The sequence below is a fragment of the Coregonus clupeaformis genome, chromosome 14, assembly GCF_020615455.1.
Source record: "Coregonus clupeaformis isolate EN_2021a chromosome 14, ASM2061545v1, whole genome shotgun sequence".
In the NCBI taxonomy this organism is placed as follows: Eukaryota; Metazoa; Chordata; class Actinopteri; order Salmoniformes; family Salmonidae; genus Coregonus; species Coregonus clupeaformis.
Window position 1 is genome coordinate 9,472,453 of NC_059205.1, and position 23,135 is coordinate 9,495,587.

Sequence of the window (23,135 nt, forward strand, 5' to 3'; positions counted from 1 at the left end):
GAAATGTTTGACTTGTGTCATTGCCAACAAAGGGTATATAACAAAGAATTGAGAAACTGTTGTTATTGACCAAATACTTATTTTCCACCATAATTTGCAAATAAATTCATTAAAAATCCTACAATGTGATTTTCTGGAATTTTTTTTCTCATTTTGTCTGTCATAGTTGACGTGTACCTATGATGAAAATTACAGGCCTCTCTCATCTTTTTAAGTGGGAGAACTTGCACAATTGGTGGCTGACTAAATACTTATTTTCCCCACTGTATGTTTAAAATCAGATTTTATGACTTTGTGGCTGTGCCAGCTAGTGACCACTCTGCAGAGCTGCCTCCAGTACATGAGTCCTCCCAGTAAATGCCAACCTGCTACACATTCAATCAGTGATATATTTGTTAGTTAATCTTGTTTCATTTTGGTACCTCATCCTAGTTCATGTTGGTATCCCCCAGTGAGAATTCCACTTTAAATCCAAGGGCAAAACTTCAACTCTGTTGCTTTTGCTCAATCCAAGCTCTCGCTGTACACATTCAATCAGCTACACATTTGGTCATTTTGGTACCCAATCTTGGTTCATTTTGGTGCCCAATCTTAGTTAATTTTGATACATTGTTTTGGTACCCCCACCCCTTCACCCTCTATCTAATCAGGGCTTGTATTCCCATATACATGCTGGCAGTGGGGGGTTACGTACATGTTCTGCTCCTCTATGTCTGGGGTGATTCTCTCTGGGGTCCCATTATGTTGCGGCTTCTCATAGACGATACTACGTAGGGTCAGTTGGGTGCTACGGACGGTCAGCAAGCGCACGTCGCCGCCACAGAGGCCGGAGCGACACGTGATCTGCTGGAACATCTCCCGGAAGCGGGTAGACATGAGGTTGTAGAGGATGGGGTTGACCACCGAGCTGAGGTAGAAGAAGACCCCGGAGACGATGTGGACGTACTGGAAAACCAGGTGGTGGTGGTCGGTCCAGTTGTTTATGAAGCTCCACATGAGACGGTCAATGTGGAAGGGAGCCCAGCAGATGCCAAAAACGATCACCAGTACCCCTGCATGGACAGTTAGATGGACAGACATACAGACAAGACAAGACATTTGCAGACATTGAGAGCAAGACATGTTTAAGTGACAATGAACATGTTTATAAACTAATCTTTTGGTTTGTACTTCAGCACAGAATTTTAAGTCCCAATTCAAAAGAAATATCGGTCTATAATTTGTCACATTTCCATAACATCTTATCTTTTGAGAGCAAGAGCAATGTTTAAGTAACAATGGACATGTTTAGGAACTAATCTTTCGGTTTGTACTTCAGCAAATAACTTTAAATCCCTATTCAATAGAGATATCAGTCTATAATCAGTCATATCCAGGACATCTCCTCTTTACCCTTCTGGCACTATAGAGAAAGTGGATGAGGAACTCACACAGCATCTTGGTGACCTGTTGGTGGCGCGCCCTCTGCTGGTGCCTAAGAACACTGCAGTGGCTGTCAGGACCAAAACCCTGCCCGGTCCCCACTCCCTGCATGCCCCTCTCCATGCTTAGCTGCAGGCCGATGCGCAGGTGCAGCGTGGTGATGGTGAGCATAGGGATCAGGAAGAAGACCAGCGTGGTCACCTGAATAATCAGGTTGTACATCCACATGGGCTTGACCACCATGCAGACGGCCGACTCTGGGAATTGGCGCCCAAATCGGGGCCCCAACACGGCCACCCCGTGGAGGCTGGTGTTTGGCATGGCGCATACCATGGACATGACCCACAGCATCAGGATGACACGCTTGGCATGGGTGTGCGTGGCCACGTGCTTGACCTTCAGCGGGTGTAACACCGCGATGTAGCGCTCCACGCTCAGTGCCGTTACATTGAGAATGGAGGCAAAGCAGACCGTCTCAAACAGGAACGTTTTGAAGTAACAGCCGCTGGCGCCGAACAGGAACGGGTAGTTGCTCCACATCTCGTAGAGTTCCAACGGCATACCCAGCAGTAGGACTAATAAATCGGACACGGCCAGACTGAACAGGTAGTAATTGGTTGGCGTCCGCATCACCTTGTAGCGCATGATGACTGCGCAGGTGAGCACGTTCCCTGACACTCCCACAGCGAAGATGATGAGGAAGGTAATGCAAACCGGCAGGAAAACGGGCGACCTCCGGAAGCCTAGAAACTTCTCCAGGTACTGATTCCGATTCAGGCACATATTGTCCATGTCATCAGCACTGACGTTGCCTAGGGCCCAGGACACATTCCAACCCAGCTGGTCAGGAGTGGTGGCAGGCAGACCCAGAGAGGAACAGTTATACTGAGCCATTGTGGTTTATGGGGACACAACACCTGTGGGGGAGAATGGAAATAATAGGAATGGAAATAATAGGAATGGTACGTTTTGCTTGTGTCAGTGTAGATGACAGTTGGTTTAGCTGCAGTCTGAACTTACAACATCTGGCAGTTATGACCTCATCTATTACAAGCATGCTCATATGTCAGTCATATGTCACAATGATGGTGTCTTGTCCTGCTCCTGAATTCATTCCAGTCATCAGCAAAAGAGCATTGGGGTATGTACTGTATCTCTTACAATGGTAATAAAACAGCTAATTCCAGGAAATGTTATCTAACATACCATACTTGTAGTAGGCTGTAATTGAATGGTTTGCCTTATGTGGTAGGTTTGACACTCTTATGTAGGTGTCATAACCAGGTCATAAAATATCACAATATACTGTATGTCACAACATTTACATTTTTGTCAACAACACCTCTAAATATATGTGTGATAACAGTGTTACAATGTTATTTATGACAGGCTATGAGGTGTTATAAGGTGTTATGACGCAGCCTGGTCTCAAAGACGAAACATAGTAAATGTAAACCTGGGACACTCCAATGAGTATATGTTACGTTTGGTATGGTTATAGAAGACAGAAGGTTACTTAAGGCAAAAATGAAAGGAAGGTGGTTGGTCGGGATGTGTGGGTGTATAACACAGTGGTTGCGTGTTCGAAACTCATCATGGACAACTTTAGCATTTTAGCTAATTAGCAACTTTGCAACTACTCACCACTTTTTAGCTACTTTGCAACTACTTAGAATGTTAGCTAACCCTTCCCCTAACCCTTTAACCTAACTCTAACCTTAACCCCTAGCTTAGCTAACGTTAGCCGCCTAGTCACCTAGCTAACGTTAGCCACAACAAATTGGAACTCGTAGCATTTGCAAATTCGTAACCTATTGTATGAATTGCAATTCGTAAAAAAATATAATATGAATTGTAATTCGTAACATATCATACTAAATGGGTGATGGACATCCATAAATTAATACATACCATACGAAACGTAACATATCATACTAAATGGAGTGTCTCGGATTTACGTACAGAATAATACGAAGTGAGAGCAGGTTGTATGATGCTATGCTTCAAATAAAGTGTTACCGATTTATTTTCAAATGATTTCACAATATTTCATTCTTGCCCATAATACAGGTTGAAACTGATTTGATATCCAAAGATTACAAACTTGTTACCCTCAGGGGTTTTGCACTCAACAATTTTTTCATGAACAACAGAACACGGTATGATTGAATCAAGTGCCCCAACAGATACATTTTGGAGGAGCCATTAACTTGTGATTGCATATCTCTTCTGCAATGTGATGTCTTGCTATGCCGTCATCCATTCAGAAAACCTTTCATGCACCAACCAATGTACTGAATGGAGCAAGAAAAGGTATAGCAGGTCCCGAAGCCACTCCTGCATTGTCTTGGCTGTGTGCTTACGGTCGTTGTCCTGTTGGAAGGTGAACCTTCGCCCCAGTCTGAGGTCCTGAGCGCTCTGGAGCAGGTTTTCATCAAGGATCTCTCTGTACTTTGCTCCGTTCATCTTTCCCTCTATCCCGACTAGTCTCCCAGTCCCTGCCGCTGAAAAACATCCCCACAGCATGATGCTGCCACCACCATGCTTCACCGTAGGGATGGTGCCAGGTTTCCTCCAGACGTGACGCTTGGCATTCAGGCCAAAGAGTTCAATCTTGGTTTCATCAGACCAGAGAATCTTGTTTCTCATGGTCTGAGAGTGTTTAGGTGCCTTTTGGCAAACTCCAAGAGGGCTGTCATGTGCCTTTTACTGAGGAGTGGCTTCCGTCTGGCCACTCTACCATAAAGGCCTGATTGGTGGAGTGCTGCAGAGATGGTTGTCCTTCTGGAAGATTCTCCCATCTCCACAGAGGAACTCTGGAGCCATGTCAGAGTGACAATCGGGTTCTTGGTCACCTTCTCCCTCGATTGCTCAATTTGGCGGGGCGGCCAGCTCTTGGAAGAGTCTTGGTGGTTCCAAACTTCTTCCATTTAAGAATGATGGAGGCCACTGTGTTCCTGGGGACCTTCAATACTGCAGAAATGTTTTGTTGCCCTTCCCCAGATCTGTGCCTCGACGCAATCCTGTCTTGGAGCTCTACGGACAATTCCTTCGACCTCATGGCTTAGTTTTTGCTTTGACATGCACTGTCAACTGTGGGACCTTATATAGACAGGTGTGTACCTTTCCAAATCACATCCAATCAATTGAATTTACCACAGGTGGACTCCAAACAAGTTGTAGAAATATCTCAAGGATGATCAATGGAAACAGCATGCACCTGAGCTCAATTTAGAATCTCATAGTAAAGGGTCTGAATACTTATGCAAATAAGGTATTTCTGTTTTTATTTTTAATACATTTTCTAAAATTTCTAAAAAACTGTTTTCACTTTGTCATTATGAGGAACAAAAATAATTGAATCCATTTTAGAACAAGGCTGTAATGTAACAACGAGGAAAAAGTCAAGAGGTCTGAATACTTTACGAAGGCACTGTATCTCTGTTATGAAAATGTGGGTGAATTAATCAATAGTCACCGAAAGATCAGTTGGGGTTTGCCGTTTCAAAATTGGCATCCAAGCACAGGCTCATTTGCTATTGCACAGTTCTGTTGCACAGGGAGCCATTACCAACCTGTCATAAATCATTAACATTTTTTAAACAAAGCTAAAAGATCCAAACAGATTTTATCACTCCGAATAACCAATATCAATTATAATAATCATAACAATAGTAACAATGAATCATGCAGTAACCTTTACTGTTCAAAATATTTGGCTACAAACCAGCCACGGATCCAACTGTATAAACACAGCTTAGCTAAACTCATGACTAATTCAGAACAACGACCTACTGCACTCCCCATCCAAATTCATATCAAATTCAAGATAATTAGCTATGGGAGGTATTAAAATACATACATGAAAATGGATATAAAAATATGACTATTCCCGTATTATTTATACTGTATAAACGTATAAAGTATACTGGTCCTTTTGACATTCTCTTAGAGATACAGGTACTATATACAGTATTGAACCCATAGCTGTATATATTAGTATAATTTGGGAAACTACAGTGGGCCTGTTTCTTGTCTTTGTCTACCAAGAACCACTAATGGACACTAATGCACCTTTCGTATAGACATTTGTTTATAATAAGCATTCATGGTAGTCATTGCAGAAATGTTCTTCCATAGTCATGTGCCATGGATGGAAAGATGGAAAACTTACCAAGTCCTTTTTAAAATGTCCTCTTCTTATTCCTCTTCAGACATGGAAGTAAAGGAGAGGGGAAAAAGGTAGCAAATTTATATCATCATTTGTCCTTCACTGCTTGGATTTCAACTTTGCAACGACTCCGTCCTCCGGTACTTTACCAGTTTGGTTCCCCTTGTTAAAATCTCCTGAACTGCCGGAGTGAAGACAAAGAGCGCTGCACTCTCAGTCGTTATGAATAGGAGAGCATAGCACCAAAAGGCATGTCTCTCTCTCATTATTTTTCTCTGTGAGAGTAAATGATGCTCAGCTCTCTATCCCCTCCTCCTCCGTCTGGTCTCATCCCCTATGTACATCTCCTAACTGCACCACACACCTTGTAAGATTGAGTCCTTGACCTGCAGTAAACCAATGATTGTGCCAATTGATGTCTGATGTAGCTTTTGTTCAAAATGGCAACCAATTTAAAAAAGGTTCTACATTTATTACCCCACTCCACACACACACACACACCACGGCCCCAGTTAAAAGGGCAGTGATGTCACACAGAAAAATTGAGTTCATCTTGACAAGATGGCCTCTATTATTTTACCTCTTCAACACGTTGTATGTTCCAACCAAATACGTACCCCATGGCAGCCTCTATACAACAACAGCCAAACAAATAAACAAGAGAAGAAGATGTGAAATGTAAAATGTAAATCGTGAAAATGCTTAGAAAAAAGTTATGTCTTTGTATTCCAAACCCAATGTTCCGTTTTAAATATCACTTAAACACTAATTTAAAACACTTTAGTCCACCATATGATGTGGACATAATGTACTTGATACCTTAATATTACATACCAGATGCTGAATCTTAAAGGGGCCGGCAGTAACTAAGGTAAATAAAAGAGGCCGGCAGTAACTAAGGTAAATAAAAGAGGCCGGCAGTAACTAAGGTAAATAAAATACATTATTATGTGTACTGTGTTCTTTGACAAAGACTAACTGATATCGCCACTCCTTACCGTATTCTCTACTGTTTATGTCGCGTGCAGCTCAGTTGGTAGAGCATGGTGCTTGCAACACCAGGGTTGTGGGTTCGATTCCCACGGGGGACCAGTATGAAAACGTATGCACTCATTACTGTAAGTTGCTCTGGATAAGAGCGTCTGCTAAATGACTAAAATGTAAATGCCAGAGAGAAGACATTTTCTTTCCCTGCAACCTCAGAACTCAACAGTAAGGAATATTTCCTCTTCCTGGCTGCAACTTCTCTAGCCTGGTGGTTCAGTCTGTCTATCTTCATTAATTGTCATTCCAAACATGTATGGCATGACAATGATAGATAAGTTGGCACATACAAAATATTGAACCGGGTCTAGACCAGTGTCTAGTTCATTCCTAGGAGTTACGGGGCGGAGGACTTCCTGAGGTCTTGAACTCAGAGTCAACGTTGAAACATCATTGCATGGTGGTGGTTGTGTGTTTGCTGGGGACAATCTCATTCAGAAGTTCCAAAAAGCCCAGACCTGCATGATTACATGGCAGCCACGGAAATGGGTAAACCAGAATCAATACAATTTGATAAAATAAAAAAAATGTCAGTGCATAGCTGCGTGTGATTTCATTCTGCCCAGTGGGACCATGGATGTCTGCAGACACAAGTCTCGTTATCCCCGCTCACCCTCTGTTACCAATTTTGCAAGTTCTCCCACTTAAAAAGATGAGAGAGGCCTGTAATTTTCATCATAGGTACACGTCAACTATGACAGACAAAATGAGAAAAAAAATCCAGAAAATCACATTGTAGGATTTTAAATGAATTTATTTGCAAATTATGGTGGAAAATAAGTATTTGGTCAATAAAAAAAGTTTCTCAATACTTTGTTATATACCCTTTGTTGGCAATGACACAGGTCAAACGTTTTCTGTAAGTCTTCACAAGGTTTTCACACACTGTTGCTGGTATTTTGGCCCATTCCTCCATGCAGGAATCCTCTAGAGCAGTGATGTTTTGGGGATGTCGCTGGGCAACACGGACTTTCAACTCCCTCCAAAGATTTTCTATGGGGTTGAGATCTGGAGACTGGCTAGGCCACTCCAGGGGCCGGCAGTAACTAAGGTAAATAAAAGAGGCCGGCAGTAACTAAGGTAAATAAAAGAGGCCGGCAGTAACTAAGGTAAATAAAATACATTATTATGTGTACTGTGTTCTTTGACAAAGACTAACTGATATCGCCACTCCTTACCGTATTCTCTACTGTTTATGTCGCGTGCAGCTCAGTTGGTAGAGCATGGTGCTTGCAACACCAGGGTTGTGGGTTCGATTCCCACGGGGGACCAGTATGAAAACGTATGCACTCATTACTGTAAGTTGCTCTGGATAAGAGCGTCTGCTAAATGACTAAAATGTAAATGCCAGAGAGAAGACATTTTCTTTCCCTGCAACCTCAGAACTCAACAGTAAGGAATATTTCCTCTTCCTGGCTGCAACTTCTCTAGCCTGGTGGTTCAGTCTGTCTATCTTCATTAATTGTCATTCCAAACATGTATGGCATGACAATGATAGATAAGTTGGCACATACAAAATATTGAACCGGGTCTAGACCAGTGTCTAGTTCATTCCTAGGAGTTACGGGGCGGAGGACTTCCTGAGGTCTTGAACTCAGAGTCAACGTTGAAACATCATTGCATGGTGGTGGTTGTGTGTTTGCTGGGGACAATCTCATTCAGAAGTTCCAAAAAGCCCAGACCTGCATGATTACATGGCAGCCACGGAAATGGGTAAACCAGAATCAATACAATTTGATAAAATAAAAAAAACGTCAGTGCATAGCTGCGTGTGATTTCATTCTGCCCAGTGGGACCATGGATGTCTGCAGACACAAGTCTCGTTATCCCCGCTCACCCTCTGTTACAGTGGGGGAAAAAAAGTATTTAGTCAGCCACCAATTTTGCAAGTTCTCCCACTTAAAAAGATGAGAGAGGCCTGTAATTTTCATCATAGGTACACGTCAACTATGACAGACAAAATGAGAAAAAAAAATCCAGAAAATCACATTGTAGGATTTTTAATGAATTTATTTGCAAATTATGGTGGAAAATAAGTATTTGGTCAATAAAAAAAGTTTCTCAATACTTTGTTATATACCCTTTGTTGGCAATGACACAGGTCAAACGTTTTCTGTAAGTCTTCACAAGGTTTTCACACACTGTTGCTGGTATTTTGGCCCATTCCTCCATGCAGGAATCCTCTAGAGCAGTGATGTTTTGGGGATGTCGCTGGGCAACACGGACTTTCAACTCCCTCCAAAGATTTTCTATGGGGTTGAGATCTGGAGACTGGCTAGGCCACTCCAGGACCTTGAAATGCTTCTTACGAAGCTACTCCTTCGTTGCCCGGGCGGTGTGTTTGGGATCATTGTCATGCTGAAAGACCCAGCCACGTTTCATCTTCAATGCCCTTGCTGATGGAAGGAGGTTTTCACTGAAAATCTCACGATACATGGCCCCATTCATTCTTTCCTTTACACGGATCAGTCGTCCTGGTCCCTTTGCAGAAAAAAAAGCATGATGTTTCCACCCCCATGCTTCACAGTAGGTATGGTGTTCTTTGGATGCAACTCAGCATTCTTTGTCCTCCAAACACGACGAGTTGAGTTTTTACCAAAAAGTTATATTTTGGTTTCATCTGACCATATGACATTCTCCCAATCCTCTTCTGGATCATCCAAATGCACTCTAGCAAACTTCAGACGGGCCTGGACATGTACTGGCTTAAGCAGGATTTGAGTCCCTGGCGGCGTAGTGTGTTACTGATGGTAGGCTTTGTTACTTTGGTCCCAGCTCTCTGCAGGTCATTCACTAGGTCCCCCGTGTGGCTCTGGGATTTTTGCTCACCGTTCTTGTGATCATTTTGACCCCCACGGGGTGAGATCTTGCGTGGAGCCCCAGATCGAGGGAGATTATCAGTGGTCTTGTATGTCTTCCATTTCCTAATAATTGCTCCCACAGTTGATTTCTTCAAACCAAGCTGCTTACCTATTGCAGATTCAGTCTTCCCAGCCTGGTGCAGGTCTACAATTTTGTTTCTGGTGTCCTTTGACAGCTCTTTGGTCTTGGCCATAGTGGAGTTTGGAGTGTGACTGTTTGAGGTTGTGGACAGGTGTCTTTTATACTGATAACAAGTTCAAACAGGTGCCATTAATACAGGTAACGAGTGGAGGACAGAGGAGCCTCTTAAAGAAGAAGTTACAGGTCTGTGAGAGCCAGAAATCTTGCTTGTTTGTAGGTGACCAAATACTTATTTTCCACGATAATTTGCAAATAAATTCATTAATAATCCTACAATGTGATTTTCTGGATGTTTTTTTCTCAATTTGTCTGTCATAGTTGACGTGTACCTATGATGAAAATTACAGGCCTCTCTCATCTTTTTAAGTCGGAGAACTTGCACAATTGGTGGCTGACTAAATACTTTTTATCCCCACTGTACGTACAGTATGTGGTTTCATTCTGCCCAGTGGGATCATGGATGTCTGCAGACACAAGTCTCGTTATCCCCGCTCACCCTCTGTTACGTACAGTATGTGGTTTCATTCTGCCCAGTGGGATCATGGATGTCTGCAGACACAAGTCTCGTTATCCCCGCTCACCCTCTGTTACGTACAGTATGTGGTTTCAATCTGTCCAGTGGGATCATGGATGTCTGCAGACACAAGTCTCGTTATCCCCGCTCACCCTCTGTTACGTACAGTATGTGGTTTCAATCTGTCCAGTGGGATCATGGATGTCTGCAGACACAAGTCTTGTTATCCCCGCTCACCCTTTGTTACGTACAGTATGTGGTTTCATTCTGCCCAGTGGGATCATGGATGTCTGCAGACACAAGTCTTGTTATCCCCGCTCACTCTCTGTTACGTACAGTATGTGATTTCATTCTATTACTAAGTCTTAATCCTGTGTTGCAGCGCCAGACTATGACTGGCTGTCACGTCATTTAGCCACAATTAGGGTGCCGGCTGAGACCCTTGTTTATTTGATTTATTTATTTATTTATGTAACATTTTATTTATGCAGTCGAGTCAACATTTATGTATCCAGGCAAGTTAATTAACTTATATTTACAATGACGGCCATTAAGAGGCTTCCGGCCAGCCCTTGAGACAACAGGAAAAGAGAAACACAGGATAATTTTTTAGAAGCTCTAGACTTGATAGGGGGTTCTTGCATTTCTAGTCATTTTTTTAGTCATTTAGCAGACGCTCTTATCCAGAGCGACTTACAGTTAGTGCATACATTATTTTTCATCATACCCCCTGTGGAAATCGAACCCACAACCCTGGCATTGCAAACACCATGCTCTATCAACTGAGCTACATCCCTGCCGGGCCATTCCCTCCCCTACCTGGACGACGCTGGGCCAATTGCACGCCGCCCCATGGGTCTCCCGGTCACGGCCGGCTACGACAGAGCCTGGATAGTCATACTGGAGTCATGATACGTCATACTTAGCCTGGTTAAACCAGACCAGTGGTGAGCGCAACATTCAGTCTGGCCAAACCCGGACGACGCTGGGCCAAGTGTGCGCCGCCCTATGGGACTCCCAATCACGGCCGGTTGTGATACAGCCTGGAATCGAACCAGGGGGTCTGTAGTGACGCCTCAAGCACTGAGATGCAGTGCCTTAGACCACTGCGCCACTCGGGAGCTTACTGCACAGTAAGTAAGCCTAGATTAATCTCACTGATTTGTACTGCGGGATTTGGGCAATCTATCTACTTCCACAGAGTCAGATGAACTCGTCGATACCATTTGTATGTATCTGCGTCCAGTATGAAGGAAGTTAGAGGTAGTTTCGCAAGCCAATGCTAACTAGCGTTAGCGCAATGACTGGAAGTCTACAGGAACAGCTCTAGCAATTGCGCTAATGCTAGGTAGCAACTTCCTTCAAACTGCATGCAGATACATACAAATGGTATCAGAACTATCCCTTTAAATGTACATCAGACCCCATGCATTGAGGATGTGATGGGAGAAATGTAATTGTTGGACATGTCTCCCACAAAACTATTTCATTGTTGTATGGGTGCAAATATAATAAATCAATAAATAGGTGTCATTCAGTGGTGTAGTGGAGGGTAAACGCCTTTTGTGTGAGCGCTTTCCCACCTATCGTGAAAAGATGCATTGAAAGTACAGGGGAGTGTTACTTTATTCACTGCAAATGGTGGTCATAGTGTACCCACCCAATTTCTGTTTCCCATTACATCACTGGTGTCATTGTTATCGGTGATCTAAGATGTCTCTCACAAACTATCCCAGTGGGTTCTTTTCAGGACACCTTCAGTACCTGTCCTTTCTCGTCACTCTGTTTTTTCTTCTTCTTCACTTTCCTGCAGGAGACTGCTGAAGGACACTGCAACCTGCAGCTGAGAGTATGGTCCTGTCAGTCATACAATATAAAAGAGGATACAGTAATAATAATAATATGCCATTTAGCAGACGCTTTTATCCAAAGCGACTTGCAGTCATGTGTGCATACATTTTTACGTATGGGTGGTCCCGGGGATCAAACCCACTACCCTGGCGTTACAAGCGCCATGCTCTACCAATTGAGCTACAGTGCCATCAGAAAGTATTCACACCCCTTGACTTTTTCCACATTTTGTTACAAAGTGGGATTAAAATGGATTGTCATTTTTTTGGGTCAATAATCTACACAAAACATAGGCAAAATTGAGAACAAGTCGATTCGTACCCACCAATAATTTCTTTAAAATCAAAAAAATCATTTGTACGCACTGTGCCTCCTTCACTCAGCTGCGCTGTGGACAGCCGCACTGTCTCTTCATTCTATTGCACTACAATAAGAAATAGAGACAGCCTCCAAGATGGCCAACTGTTGATTTCAACGTAATCTACTCACGGTCGCATACGCCGATTCGTGTGGGCTGACATCTTGCTAGTTCCGGTTTCAGGAGCCCAATAGTACATGTGCACTAGCCTGAGCCCAGCACGGGCAGGAATGTGGACGTGCATTTCTGCGCGAGCTAAGAGCAGAGTGCTGGATCTGGATAAGTAAGGTGGTCCTCTGTAGCTCAGCTGGTAGAGCACAGCGCTTGTAACGCCAAGGTAGTGGGTTCGATCCCCGGGACCACCCATACACAAAAATGTATGCACGCATGACTGTAAGTCGCTTTGGATAAAAGCGTCTGCTAAATGGCATATTATATTATATTATATTATAAGGGAGGGGAACTCCGCAGGCAAAAAGCACCACCACACAACCACTGTAAATATGAAGGACATTTTGTGTAAATTCTTCAGGACTAAGAGGACTGGGCTCTATCTTGCTCTAGATGTGCACCTCAGGAGACAGTTGGATGATATTTTCTGTTTAACACAACGCAATCACGACTTGTTTCAAAATAAAGTTATTGAAAACGTTACTAACGTATGTAGCCAGGGATATGGTCACATTCATGTTGCTGTAAACTATAGGCTGATCTGCTCCTACTTTTATGGATTACTTTATATATGTTATCCGTAAGTAGTTCACAAACATTTTCTGGTTGTACTGGCCGCCTACTTGTTTTCTTTCTTGTTCTACACAAACCCCATGAAGACCTCCAGTGGTGTCAGGTTACATACTGACTGCTGCTGGGCCACTGTCCATCAGTTCACCTCCAGTGGTGTCAGGTTACATACTGACCATCAGTTCACCTCCAGTGGTGTCAGGTTACATACTGACTGCTGCTGGGCCACTGTCCATCAGTTCACCTCCAGTGGTGTCAGGTTACATACTGACCATCAGTTCACCTCCAGTGGTGTCAGGTTACATACTGACTGCTGCTGGGCCACTGTCCATCAGTTCACCTCGGCATATAAGAGAATGGAGTTTGGCGTTTAATTGTCTTAAAAGCCTGATGACATCCACGCTGTTACCTAGGCCACTGTCACAGCGTATGTATTTTGTATGCATTGTCTTATGTAAAAACCTTATGGCAAACCGTACAGCATGTAAAACGTCTTTAAAGGCCTGCTGTAATCTTTGTAGTGACTCACCGCGTATGAGGCTGTGTTGTGCTGGGAGATGAGGCCTCCTTTGACCTGAGCGTTGTCGTTAGCCCCGTGCTCCAGGAGGGCAGCATCTCCTTCCAGCAGGTCCTGGATGCCCGTGTCTCTCTCCTTCACCATGTCCAAAGACATGTTACCATCGCAGGTGTTCTTGGTGGGGATACACACAAACAGATAGATTTGTCATTAAAATGTATGAGAACCATTTTACGTAAATATGTATGATTATACATATTGCACGGTATAAAAAAAAAGGCATCCTAGTAGTCTTCAGTCAATCAAAAGCAATTATTTTTGAAGAGCCAATATGAAGTCACAGGAAGGAAGAAGACCTTGAGCATCAGCAGATCTCCTGGCTATTAGCCCTTGGCTGCAGCCTCAAAGAGTAGGGTGAAATTCCACAGGTCAGCTACGATGACAATGTTCTGTTTCTCACCAGCAGCTCAGCAACCTCAGAGACAGTAGGAGCAGACACATAGGGAGACTAGAACACTGAACATTTCATTCACTGGATGTATTTAGTGCTAAACTAAACACAATTATAAAAGATGTATTCAATCAATGCAGACCTAAAGCCAACTCAAAGACTGTATGGCCAGATGGGTAGTAGGCAGGGTTGGAAATTAACACCCGCCACCTTCCAAATGCGGGTAGATTTTGTCATTGGCAGGTTAAGAATGTCAATTTTATCAGCCACGTTGGCGGGTGGTCACACAGAGCATTTGGGAACTTTAAAAAAATTATTTTATCCAAAGGCCACATGTAGAAGTTGGTAGAATTCAGTAGCTGTGCGTGGGTAAAATCATTGGGGAAGCCAAGCCAGAAAAAAAAAGCCATATATTATTACAACCTATGTGTTGTGATAATTGCGTTGTTTGCTCTATAACCTGTTAGTTCATACTGTATGTCTTGCGACCGTGAAGGCCGAGACAATAAGAAGACACAGTGGCAGAATAAATTCAACCACACATTTGTTTCATCACAAAACTGGCGAGCAAGTCCACAAAGCATATTGCATGTAACAAACAATGACATGACCAACAGCATGGTCAAGCAAGTTAATGTTTCCGACATTTTCGGACTGCTAAACAACTGCTGCTTTAGAACCACGGAGAGTTACCGCAAGTCGCAAAGAAAACAGGAGCTGCCTCCACTATTCCAGCACCATTTCAACATCATCAAATCACCTCTGCTTAGGCTAATACAGTGACAACTAAAAGATACCAAAAACAATTTAGTCCAATCAACATAAGCTAAATATGATGTGGCTGTCCATGGTTCTGATTTGTGTGTGTGTGTGTGTGTGTGTGTGTGTGTGTGTGTGTGTGTGTGTGTGTGTGTGTGTGTGTGTGTGTGTGTGTGTGTGTGTGTGTGTGTGTGTGTGTAGAAAAAACATGTCACCCTACTTGTAGTGAAATGCCAATGGCATCCTCCTCTCTTTCATGTTGATGAAACGGCTATGACTCTTTCATACAGTACACGCTTTTTAGCTACCTGGCTAAAATGCTTGCTCACTAGCCTAACTTCCTTTCATGGGCAACGTTAGCTAGTTAACATTAGCCTTCCACATCTAGCTACATATATACATAACTCGCCACATCATTTTCCATCAATGGATGTCGATTTAACTCTCTTGACTGCTATGATTAAGCAATAAGGCACAAGGGGTATGGTATATGGCCAATATACCACGGCTAAGGTTAAGCGTGACGCAACATGGAGTGCCTGGATACAGCCGTTAGCCGTGGTATATTGGCCATATACCACAAACCCCCGGGGTGCCGTATTGCTATTATAAACTGGTTACCAACGTAATTAGAACAGTAAAAAGTAACGTTTTGTCATACCCGTGGTATATGGTCTGATATATCACTGCTTTCAGCCAATCAGCATTCAGGGCTCGAACCAGGTTTATAATTGTAAATAAATCCCTTTTGCGCATGTGCATAACTATAGATAAATCCGACAGGAGAGTTTGAGTGATGAAAGTTGGACAGAGGATCCAGAAATCTCTGAGCAAGAAACACTTGGACGCCCTTACAAAAAAAGATTGCAGTTTATGAAACTGCGTTATCTGCCGTCGACTATGGTATTTTGGACGCAGTAATTGCAGAATAACTGCAGTGTACTCTGCAGTTACACTGCAATGTACTGCAGTTATACTGCACTGACTTCAATCTTTTTTCATAAGGGCAAACATAAAAAAACGAATGTTAGGCTATTTTCTGGCAATTGTGCTATTATTTTGTGCCAGATGTTAAGACTACTGTAAGGTTCTGTATTTATTTTCTTAGTTCACCTTGTGTTCTTGAACGTAGCCCTGTCTTTCATTTTTGTTCATTGATTTCATCTGTGTTAGTTACTCACCTGGTCTCATCAGCTCCTTATTTAGTTCAGTTCTTTCTGTTTGTGCCTTGTGAGGTATTGTTCGTTTTGACTCTACTAAGCCTTTTCCTAGCTCGTTTGTAAGAACCAGTTATAGCCTTCAGTCCTAGTTTTTGATTCTCCTGCCTGTTTGCCTACCTGTGTATGACCATTGCCTGCCTGTGACCACGATTCCTGCCTTCTGCGAAGGTGAAATAAACACCTGATGCTCTCTGCGCGTGAATCTACACCTTTTTCTCCATGAGTATTCATTACAACTACAAACCGTTATAAATGGCCCATTTGCGAGATTGACTTGTCATTTCATAAAAGGCATAGGCTACAGACTAAAATCTGTGTTTATGATTGTAATTACATTTTGCAATGGTTTGCTTTGATAGATGCAGGTAGACTATAGCCCCTGATAGGCTTACATCTCATTTCAGGTAGTCTCCAGTAGCCTAGGCAAGATGTAAACTGAACGATTTAGCAGCTTGCTTAGTTCAAATTAACAGATTAATTTATTCAACATTATTTCACTCACTGAATTAAATATGAATAATATGTATATGAACTGAATACAGTGCATTCGGAAAGTGTTCAGACCCCTTGACTTTTTCCACATTTTGTTACGTTACAGCCTTATTCTCAAATGGATGAAATTACATTTTTCCTCATCAATCTACCCCATAATGACAAAGCAAACACAGGTTTTTAGAAATGTTTGCATATGAGACTCGACATTGAGCTCAGGTGCATCGTGTTTCCATTGATCATCCTTGAGATGTTTCTACAACTTGATTGTAGTCCACCTGTGGTAAATTCAATTGATTGGACATGATTTGGAAAGACACCCACCTGTCTATATAAGGTCCCACAGTTGACAGTGCACGTCAGAGCAAAAACCAAGCCATGAGGTCGAAGGAATTGTCCGTAGAGCTCCAAGACAGGATTGTGTCGAGGCACAGATCTGAGGAAGGGTACCAAAAAATGTCTGCAGCATTGAAGGTCTCCAAGAACACAGTGGCCTCCATAATTCTTAAATGGAAGTTTGGAACCACCTTGGTCAGGAAGGACCTTGGTCAGGGAGATGACCAAGAACCCGATGGTCACTCTGACAGAGCTCTAGAGTTCCTCTGTGGAGATGGGAGAACCTTCCAGAAGGACAACCATCTCTGCAGCACTCCACCAATCAGGCTTTTATGGTAGTGGCCAGACGGAAGCCACATGACAGATTCTCTGGTCTGATGAAACCAAGATTGAACTCTTTGGCCTGAATGCCCAGCGTCACATCTGGAGGAAACCTGGCACCATCCCTACGGTGAAGCATGGTGGTGGCAGCATCATGCTGTGTGGATGTGTTTCAGCGGCAGGGCCTGGGAGACTAGTCAGGAGCGAGCGAAAGATGAACGGAGCAAAGTACAGAGAGATCCTTGACGAAAACCTGCTCCAGAGCGCTCAGGACCTCAGACTGGGGCGAAGGTTCACCTTCCGAAAGGACAACGACCGTAAGCACACAGCCAATACAACACAGGAGTGGCTTCGGGACAAGTCTCTGAATGTCCTTGAGGAGCCAGAGCACGGACTTGAACCCGATCTAACGTCTCTAAAGAGACCTGAAAATAGCTGTGCAGCGACGCTCCCCACCCAACCTGACAGAGCTTGAGAGGATCTGCAGAGAAGAATGGGAGAAACTCCCCAAATACAGGTGTGTCAAGCTTGTAGATTCATACCCAAGAAGACTAGAGGCTGTAATCGCTGCCAAAGGTGCTTCAATAAAGTAGTGAGTAAAGGGTCTGAATACTTATGTTAATGTAATAGTTCAGTTTTTTTTATTTTTATAAATTAGCAAAAATGTCTAAACCTGTTTTTTCTTTGTCATTATGGGGTATTGTTTGTAGACGGATTATTTATTTTTATTTAAATCAATTTTAAAAATAAGGATGTAACCTAACAAAATGTGGAAAAGGTCAAGGTGTCTGAATACTTACCGACGGCACTGTACCTACGGGGGAAGGACGGCCAGCCACACAGGAGAGTGATTTTCACTGAGGAGAAGGAGGCCATGCTGACCGAGATGCATGTTGGCTATTTCGGAGTGAAGTGCATGATTGCCAAAATCAACCTACGCTTCTTTTGGCGAAAGAAAGTGAAATAACCTTTTGTTAATGGATCACATTCTATTATATCTGAAATTATTATGATTTCAATGAATGTCATGTCAGAGAGAACACCGTGTTTCAATTTGTCACCTTGTGCTTAAAGGTCAGAACCTGTCTAGGCTGACAGAAGTTTGAGAGGGGGAAGAGTGTGTTGGAGTTAAAGCCCATCAGTTGTTTCACCATGGCACATGATCGGTAAGTGTCAAAATTTTTATTTTGCCCTGATAAGTTGTTTTGTAATGGTTGCTTTATTTGACCACAGCAGAGTTACAATACTATAGAATGTGTATCATTATCCTTACAAATATGAAAATCTGCATACTGAATGACACAGATACGGGTAAGAATTAAGTAATCTTCTCTCTTAACACTTTAAATGTTAGGGGTGGACCTCATCGGACCCTTCATGAAATCCAGGAACGGCAACAGCTGGTGTCTGACAGCGACCGATTACTTTACCAAGTGGGTGGAGGCAATATTCATAAGGTCAGTAAAAGAAGAGTACATGCTTAACTCTAAATTCCCTTCTGTTACCCATTTAAAAAGGGTGCATGGAACCAAAAATGTATTTTCCTTTTGTATGATACCCATCAAGGACAAGACTGGCGAGGCCACCTCCAAGGCGACATCGTCAACACCTACGGTTCTCCTGAGGTCATCTGTAGTGACGAGGTCGTGAACTCTGGAACAAGGTATGGATGTTACAGGTTATATTCTGTTTGTTTTAGTTTTTTTTTACAATTAGTTTTTGTTTTTCCATGGTACATAGTCAGACAGATAAATACCTTCCATTGTCAATAGATATCCCTTTCCTACCCCTTCCTCCAGGTCTGGATGAACGGACCAACCAGACCCTCAAGACTGCCATGGGCAAGTCCCTTGACGGGTACCGGGAACGGTGGGAGGACAACCTGAGGGTAGTTCTCTTTGCACACAACAGCAGTGTCCAGGCCTCCAGAGTACTCACCCTATCGCCTGCTGTACCACATGACACCACCTCGGAGTTTCTCTCACAACTCACCTCTCTCATCTTTTCCTGGGACCATCCCTTACCACCTCATCAACCCCACTGACATAAAACATTTGACAGGTAATCCTTTCTTTTCTGTCTGCCGTTAACATTATTGCATGTCTAATCAAACATTTAAATTAAATGTTGCAATAACTGTAGTTTTACATACCTGATCAACCTGTAACCTGTGTGTTTGCTTGTTTACGTCTCTGTCTCCTAACCTGTTCCCTTTACTATGCTCCTGTTCTCCAGGACCTTGGGCAGGGGTACTCAACTACTATTTGAGAAAGTCCAGTGACACAAATTTCCTAGATGGCAAAGGTCCGGATGGATATTGTCCTTTATCGGCGCTGTGGGTCAGCATAGTAACAAACATAAGTCTTGAATTATTATTTATTTTTAAATAAAATAATGTGCATGTTTTCTGGAGAACAAAGGAGAGTTGAGAAATTATAATCTGAATGTACAGAACGTCACTGTGGGCCATACAATATTCATGTAGAAGTCACTCTGGGCCATGCAATATTCATGTATACAGTGGCTTGCGAAAGTATTCACCCCCCTTGGCATTTTTCCTGTTTTGTTGCCTTACAACCTGGAATTAAAATTGATTCTTGGGGGGTTTGTATCATTTGATTTACACAACATGCCTACCACTTTGAAGATGCAAAATATTTTTTATTGTGAAACAAACAAGAAATAAGACAAAAACAGAACTTGAGCGTGCATAACTATTCACCCCCCCCCCCCCACCCCCCATTCTTCAAGGCAAAACTGCTCCAGCCCCTTCAAGTTGGATGGGTTCCACTGGTGTACAGCAATCTGTAAGTCATACCACAGATTCTCAATTGGATTGAGGTCTGGGCTTTGACTAGGCCATTCCAAGACGTTTACATTTTTTCCCCTTAAACCACTCAAGTGTTGCTTTAGCAGTATGCTTAGGGTCAATGTCCTGCTGGAAGGTGAACCTCCGTCCCAGTCTCAAATCTCTGGAAGACTGAAACCGGTTTCCCTCAAGAATTTCCCTGTATTTAGCGCCATCCATCATTCCTTCAATTCTGACCAGTTTCCCAGTCCCTATGGGGACCCGATGGGAAAAACATCCCCACAGCATGATGCTGCCACCACCATGCTTCACTGTGGGGATGGTGTTCTCGGGGTGATGAGAGGTGTTGGGTTTGCGCCAGACATAGCATTTTCCTTGATGGCCAAAAAGCTCAATTTTAGTCTCATATGACCAGAGTACCTTCTTCCATATGTTTGAGGAGTCTCCCACATGGCTTTTGGCGAACACCAAACGTGTTTGCTTATTTTTTTCTTTAAGCAATGGCTTTTTTCTGGCCACTCTTCTGTAAAGCCCAGCTCTGTGGAGTGTACGGCTTAAAGTGGTCCTATAGACAGATACTCCAATCTCACTGTGGAGCTTTGCAGCTCCTTCAGGGTTATCTTTGGTCTCTTTGTTGCCTCTCTGATTAATGCCCTCCTTGCCTGGTCTGTGAGTTTTGGTGGGTGGCCCTCTCTTGGCAGGTTTGTTGTGGTGCCATATTTTTTCAATTTTCTAATAATGCATTTAATGGTGCTCTGTGGGATGTTAAAAGTTTCAGATATTGTTTTATAACCGAACCCTGATCTACTGCTCCACAACTTTGTCCCTGACCTGTTTGGAGAGCTCCTTGGTCTTCATGGTGCCGCTTGCTTGGTGGTGCCCCTTGCTTAGTGGTGTTACAGACTCTGGGGCCTTTCAGAACAGGTGTATATATACTGAGATCGTGTGACAGATCATGAGACACTTAGATTGCACACAGGTGGACTAATTATGTGACTTCTGAAGGTAATTGGTTGCATCAGATCTTATTTCCATTTCCATTTACATTTATGTCATTTAGCAGACGCTCTTATCCAGAGCGACTTACAAATAGGTGCATTCACCTTATAGCCAGTGGGCTCACCACTTTACAATGTTTATTTTTTGTTTTTTTTGTTTTTTGGGGGTGGGGTTGGGTTGGGGTAAGGGGGGGTAGAAGGATTACTTTATCCTATCCCAGGTATTCCTTAAAGAGGTGGGGTTTCAAATGTCTCCGGAAGGTGGTGAGTGACTCCGCTGTCCTGGCGTCGTGAGGGAGCTTGTTCCACCATTGGGGTGCCAGAGCAGCGAACAGTTTTGACTGGGCTGAGAGGGAACTATGCTTCCGCAGAGGTAGAGGAGCCAGCAGGCCAGAGGTGGATGAAAGCAATGCCCTCGTTTGGGTGTAGGGACTGATCAGAGCCTGAAGGTACGGAGGTGCCGTTCCCCTCACAGCTCCGTAGGCAAGCACCATGGTCTTGTAGCAGATGCGAGCTTCAACTGGAAGCCAGTGGAGTGTGCGGAGGAGCGGGGTGACGTGAGAGAACTTGGGAAGGTTGAACACCAGACAGGCTGCGGCATTCTGGATGAGTTGTAGGGGTTTAATGGCACAGGCAGGGAGCCCAGCCAACAGCGAGTTGCAGTAATCCAGACGGGAGATGACAAGTGCCTGGATTAGGACCTGTGCCGCTTCCTGTGTAAGGCAGGGTCGTACTCTCCGAATGTTGTAGAGCAGGGGTGTCAAACGTCCGGCCCGTGGGCCGGATCAGGCCCGCAAACGGGTTTAATCTGGCCCGCGAGATGATTTTGTAAAGTATAAAAATGCGCTGCAATTTTTCAATAAAATAAACTGCTGTTCCAATTGCGTCCACTGGATGGCGCAATAGCAATTGTGTTAAGCAAGTAAACTGTTTATACCGGGGCAGAGCAAGTAGGTCAAGCACGTGCAGCCAATGAGCTACTTTGTTTTGCCCGGGAAATTTATTACAGCTTCTACTTTTAACATTATGTGCTTTGGCACCCTCATTGCCCCAATATGTCTCTGTCAAAAAAGAGAAAAGTGGACGCAGAGTGCAGAGTGTTCCAAGAAAAATGGTCATCCTCCTATTTATTCACGGAATTGAATGGGAAAGCTGTATGTTTGGTGTGTTCACAGCATGTTGCAGTGCTGAAAGAATAAAACCTTCGTCGCCACTATGTGAGTCTTCATGCCGACAAATATGACAACTTTCAAGGACAGCGGAGAAGAGAGAAGGTGAATGAACTGTTGGCGGGTCTGAAGAAACAGCAGTCTGTGTTTACTCACAGCCGAGACATCAGTGACGCTGCAGTGAAAGCTAGCTACCTCATTGCTTATGAAATCGCAGTTGCTTCAAAACCATTTAGTGAGGGTGAATTTGTAAAAACATACATGATGAAGGCAGCGGAGATTGTGTGCCCTGAAAAGCGTCAGGCTTTTGTAAATATCAGCCTGACAAGAAACACAGTTGCAGACAGGATTTCCGATCTTTCAGTGGATTTGGACAGCCAGTTGAAGCAAAAAGTAAAGTCATTTATTGCGTTTTCGGTTGCAATTGATGAAAGCACGGACATTACAGATGTTGCACAACTGGCCATTTTCATCCGCGGAGTTGATGACACATTGACCGTCACCGAGGAGTTCGTGGAGTTGGTGCCGATGACAGATACAACGACAGCAGCTGATATTTTTACCGCACTCGTCGGCGCGCTGGACAGGGTCGGAGTGGACTGGTCCCGCGCTGTCAGCCTGGCTAAAGATGGTGCGCCCTCGATGATCGGGAAAAAAGCAGGCGTTGTGACAAAGTTCAGAGAGAAAGTGCAATCTGCAAATGGAGGACGTGATTTTTTGACTTTTCACTGTATTTTGCACCAGGAGGCTTTGTGTTGCAAGTCATTAAAGATGGATAACGTCATGAAGGTGGTCATCCAAACTGTTAATTTCATCCGATCCAGAAGCCTGAATCACTGTCAGTTTGACAGCCTTCTCAGAGAGAAAGACCACATCTATGGCCTGCCATACCACACTGAGGTAAGATGGTTAAGCCGAGGTGCTGTGCTGAGGCGTTTCTTTGATTTACGAGAAGAAAT

At 43.5% G+C, this 23,135-nt stretch overlaps 1 protein-coding gene across 1 annotated transcript; it reads right to left on the minus strand.

The window, feature by feature from the left end:
• Positions 1 to 430: 430 nt before the first annotated feature.
• Positions 431 to 2,316, minus strand: LOC121581678 (neuromedin-U receptor 1-like). Its single transcript, XM_041897161.2, has 2 exons — positions 1,431 to 2,316; positions 431 to 1,052 (listed from the first exon to the last, which is right to left on the minus strand). Exons 1-2 carry the CDS (start codon positions 2,314 to 2,316, stop codon positions 643 to 645), a joined length of 1,296 nt encoding a protein of 431 aa, XP_041753095.2. The 3' UTR covers positions 431 to 642.
• Between the last annotated feature and the right edge of the window lie 20,819 nt (positions 2,317 to 23,135).

Excerpts from the sequence above, each read along its gene's own strand:
- LOC121581678 (XM_041897161.2), bottom strand. The coding sequence starts at position 2,316 with ATGGCTCAGTATAACTGTTCCTCTCTGGGTCTGCCTGCCACCACTCCT. Across the intron at positions 1,053-1,430 it reads ACAGGTCACCAAGATGCTGT|GGGTACTGGTGATCGTTTTT; the intron begins GTGAGTTCCTCA and ends CTGTCCATGCAG.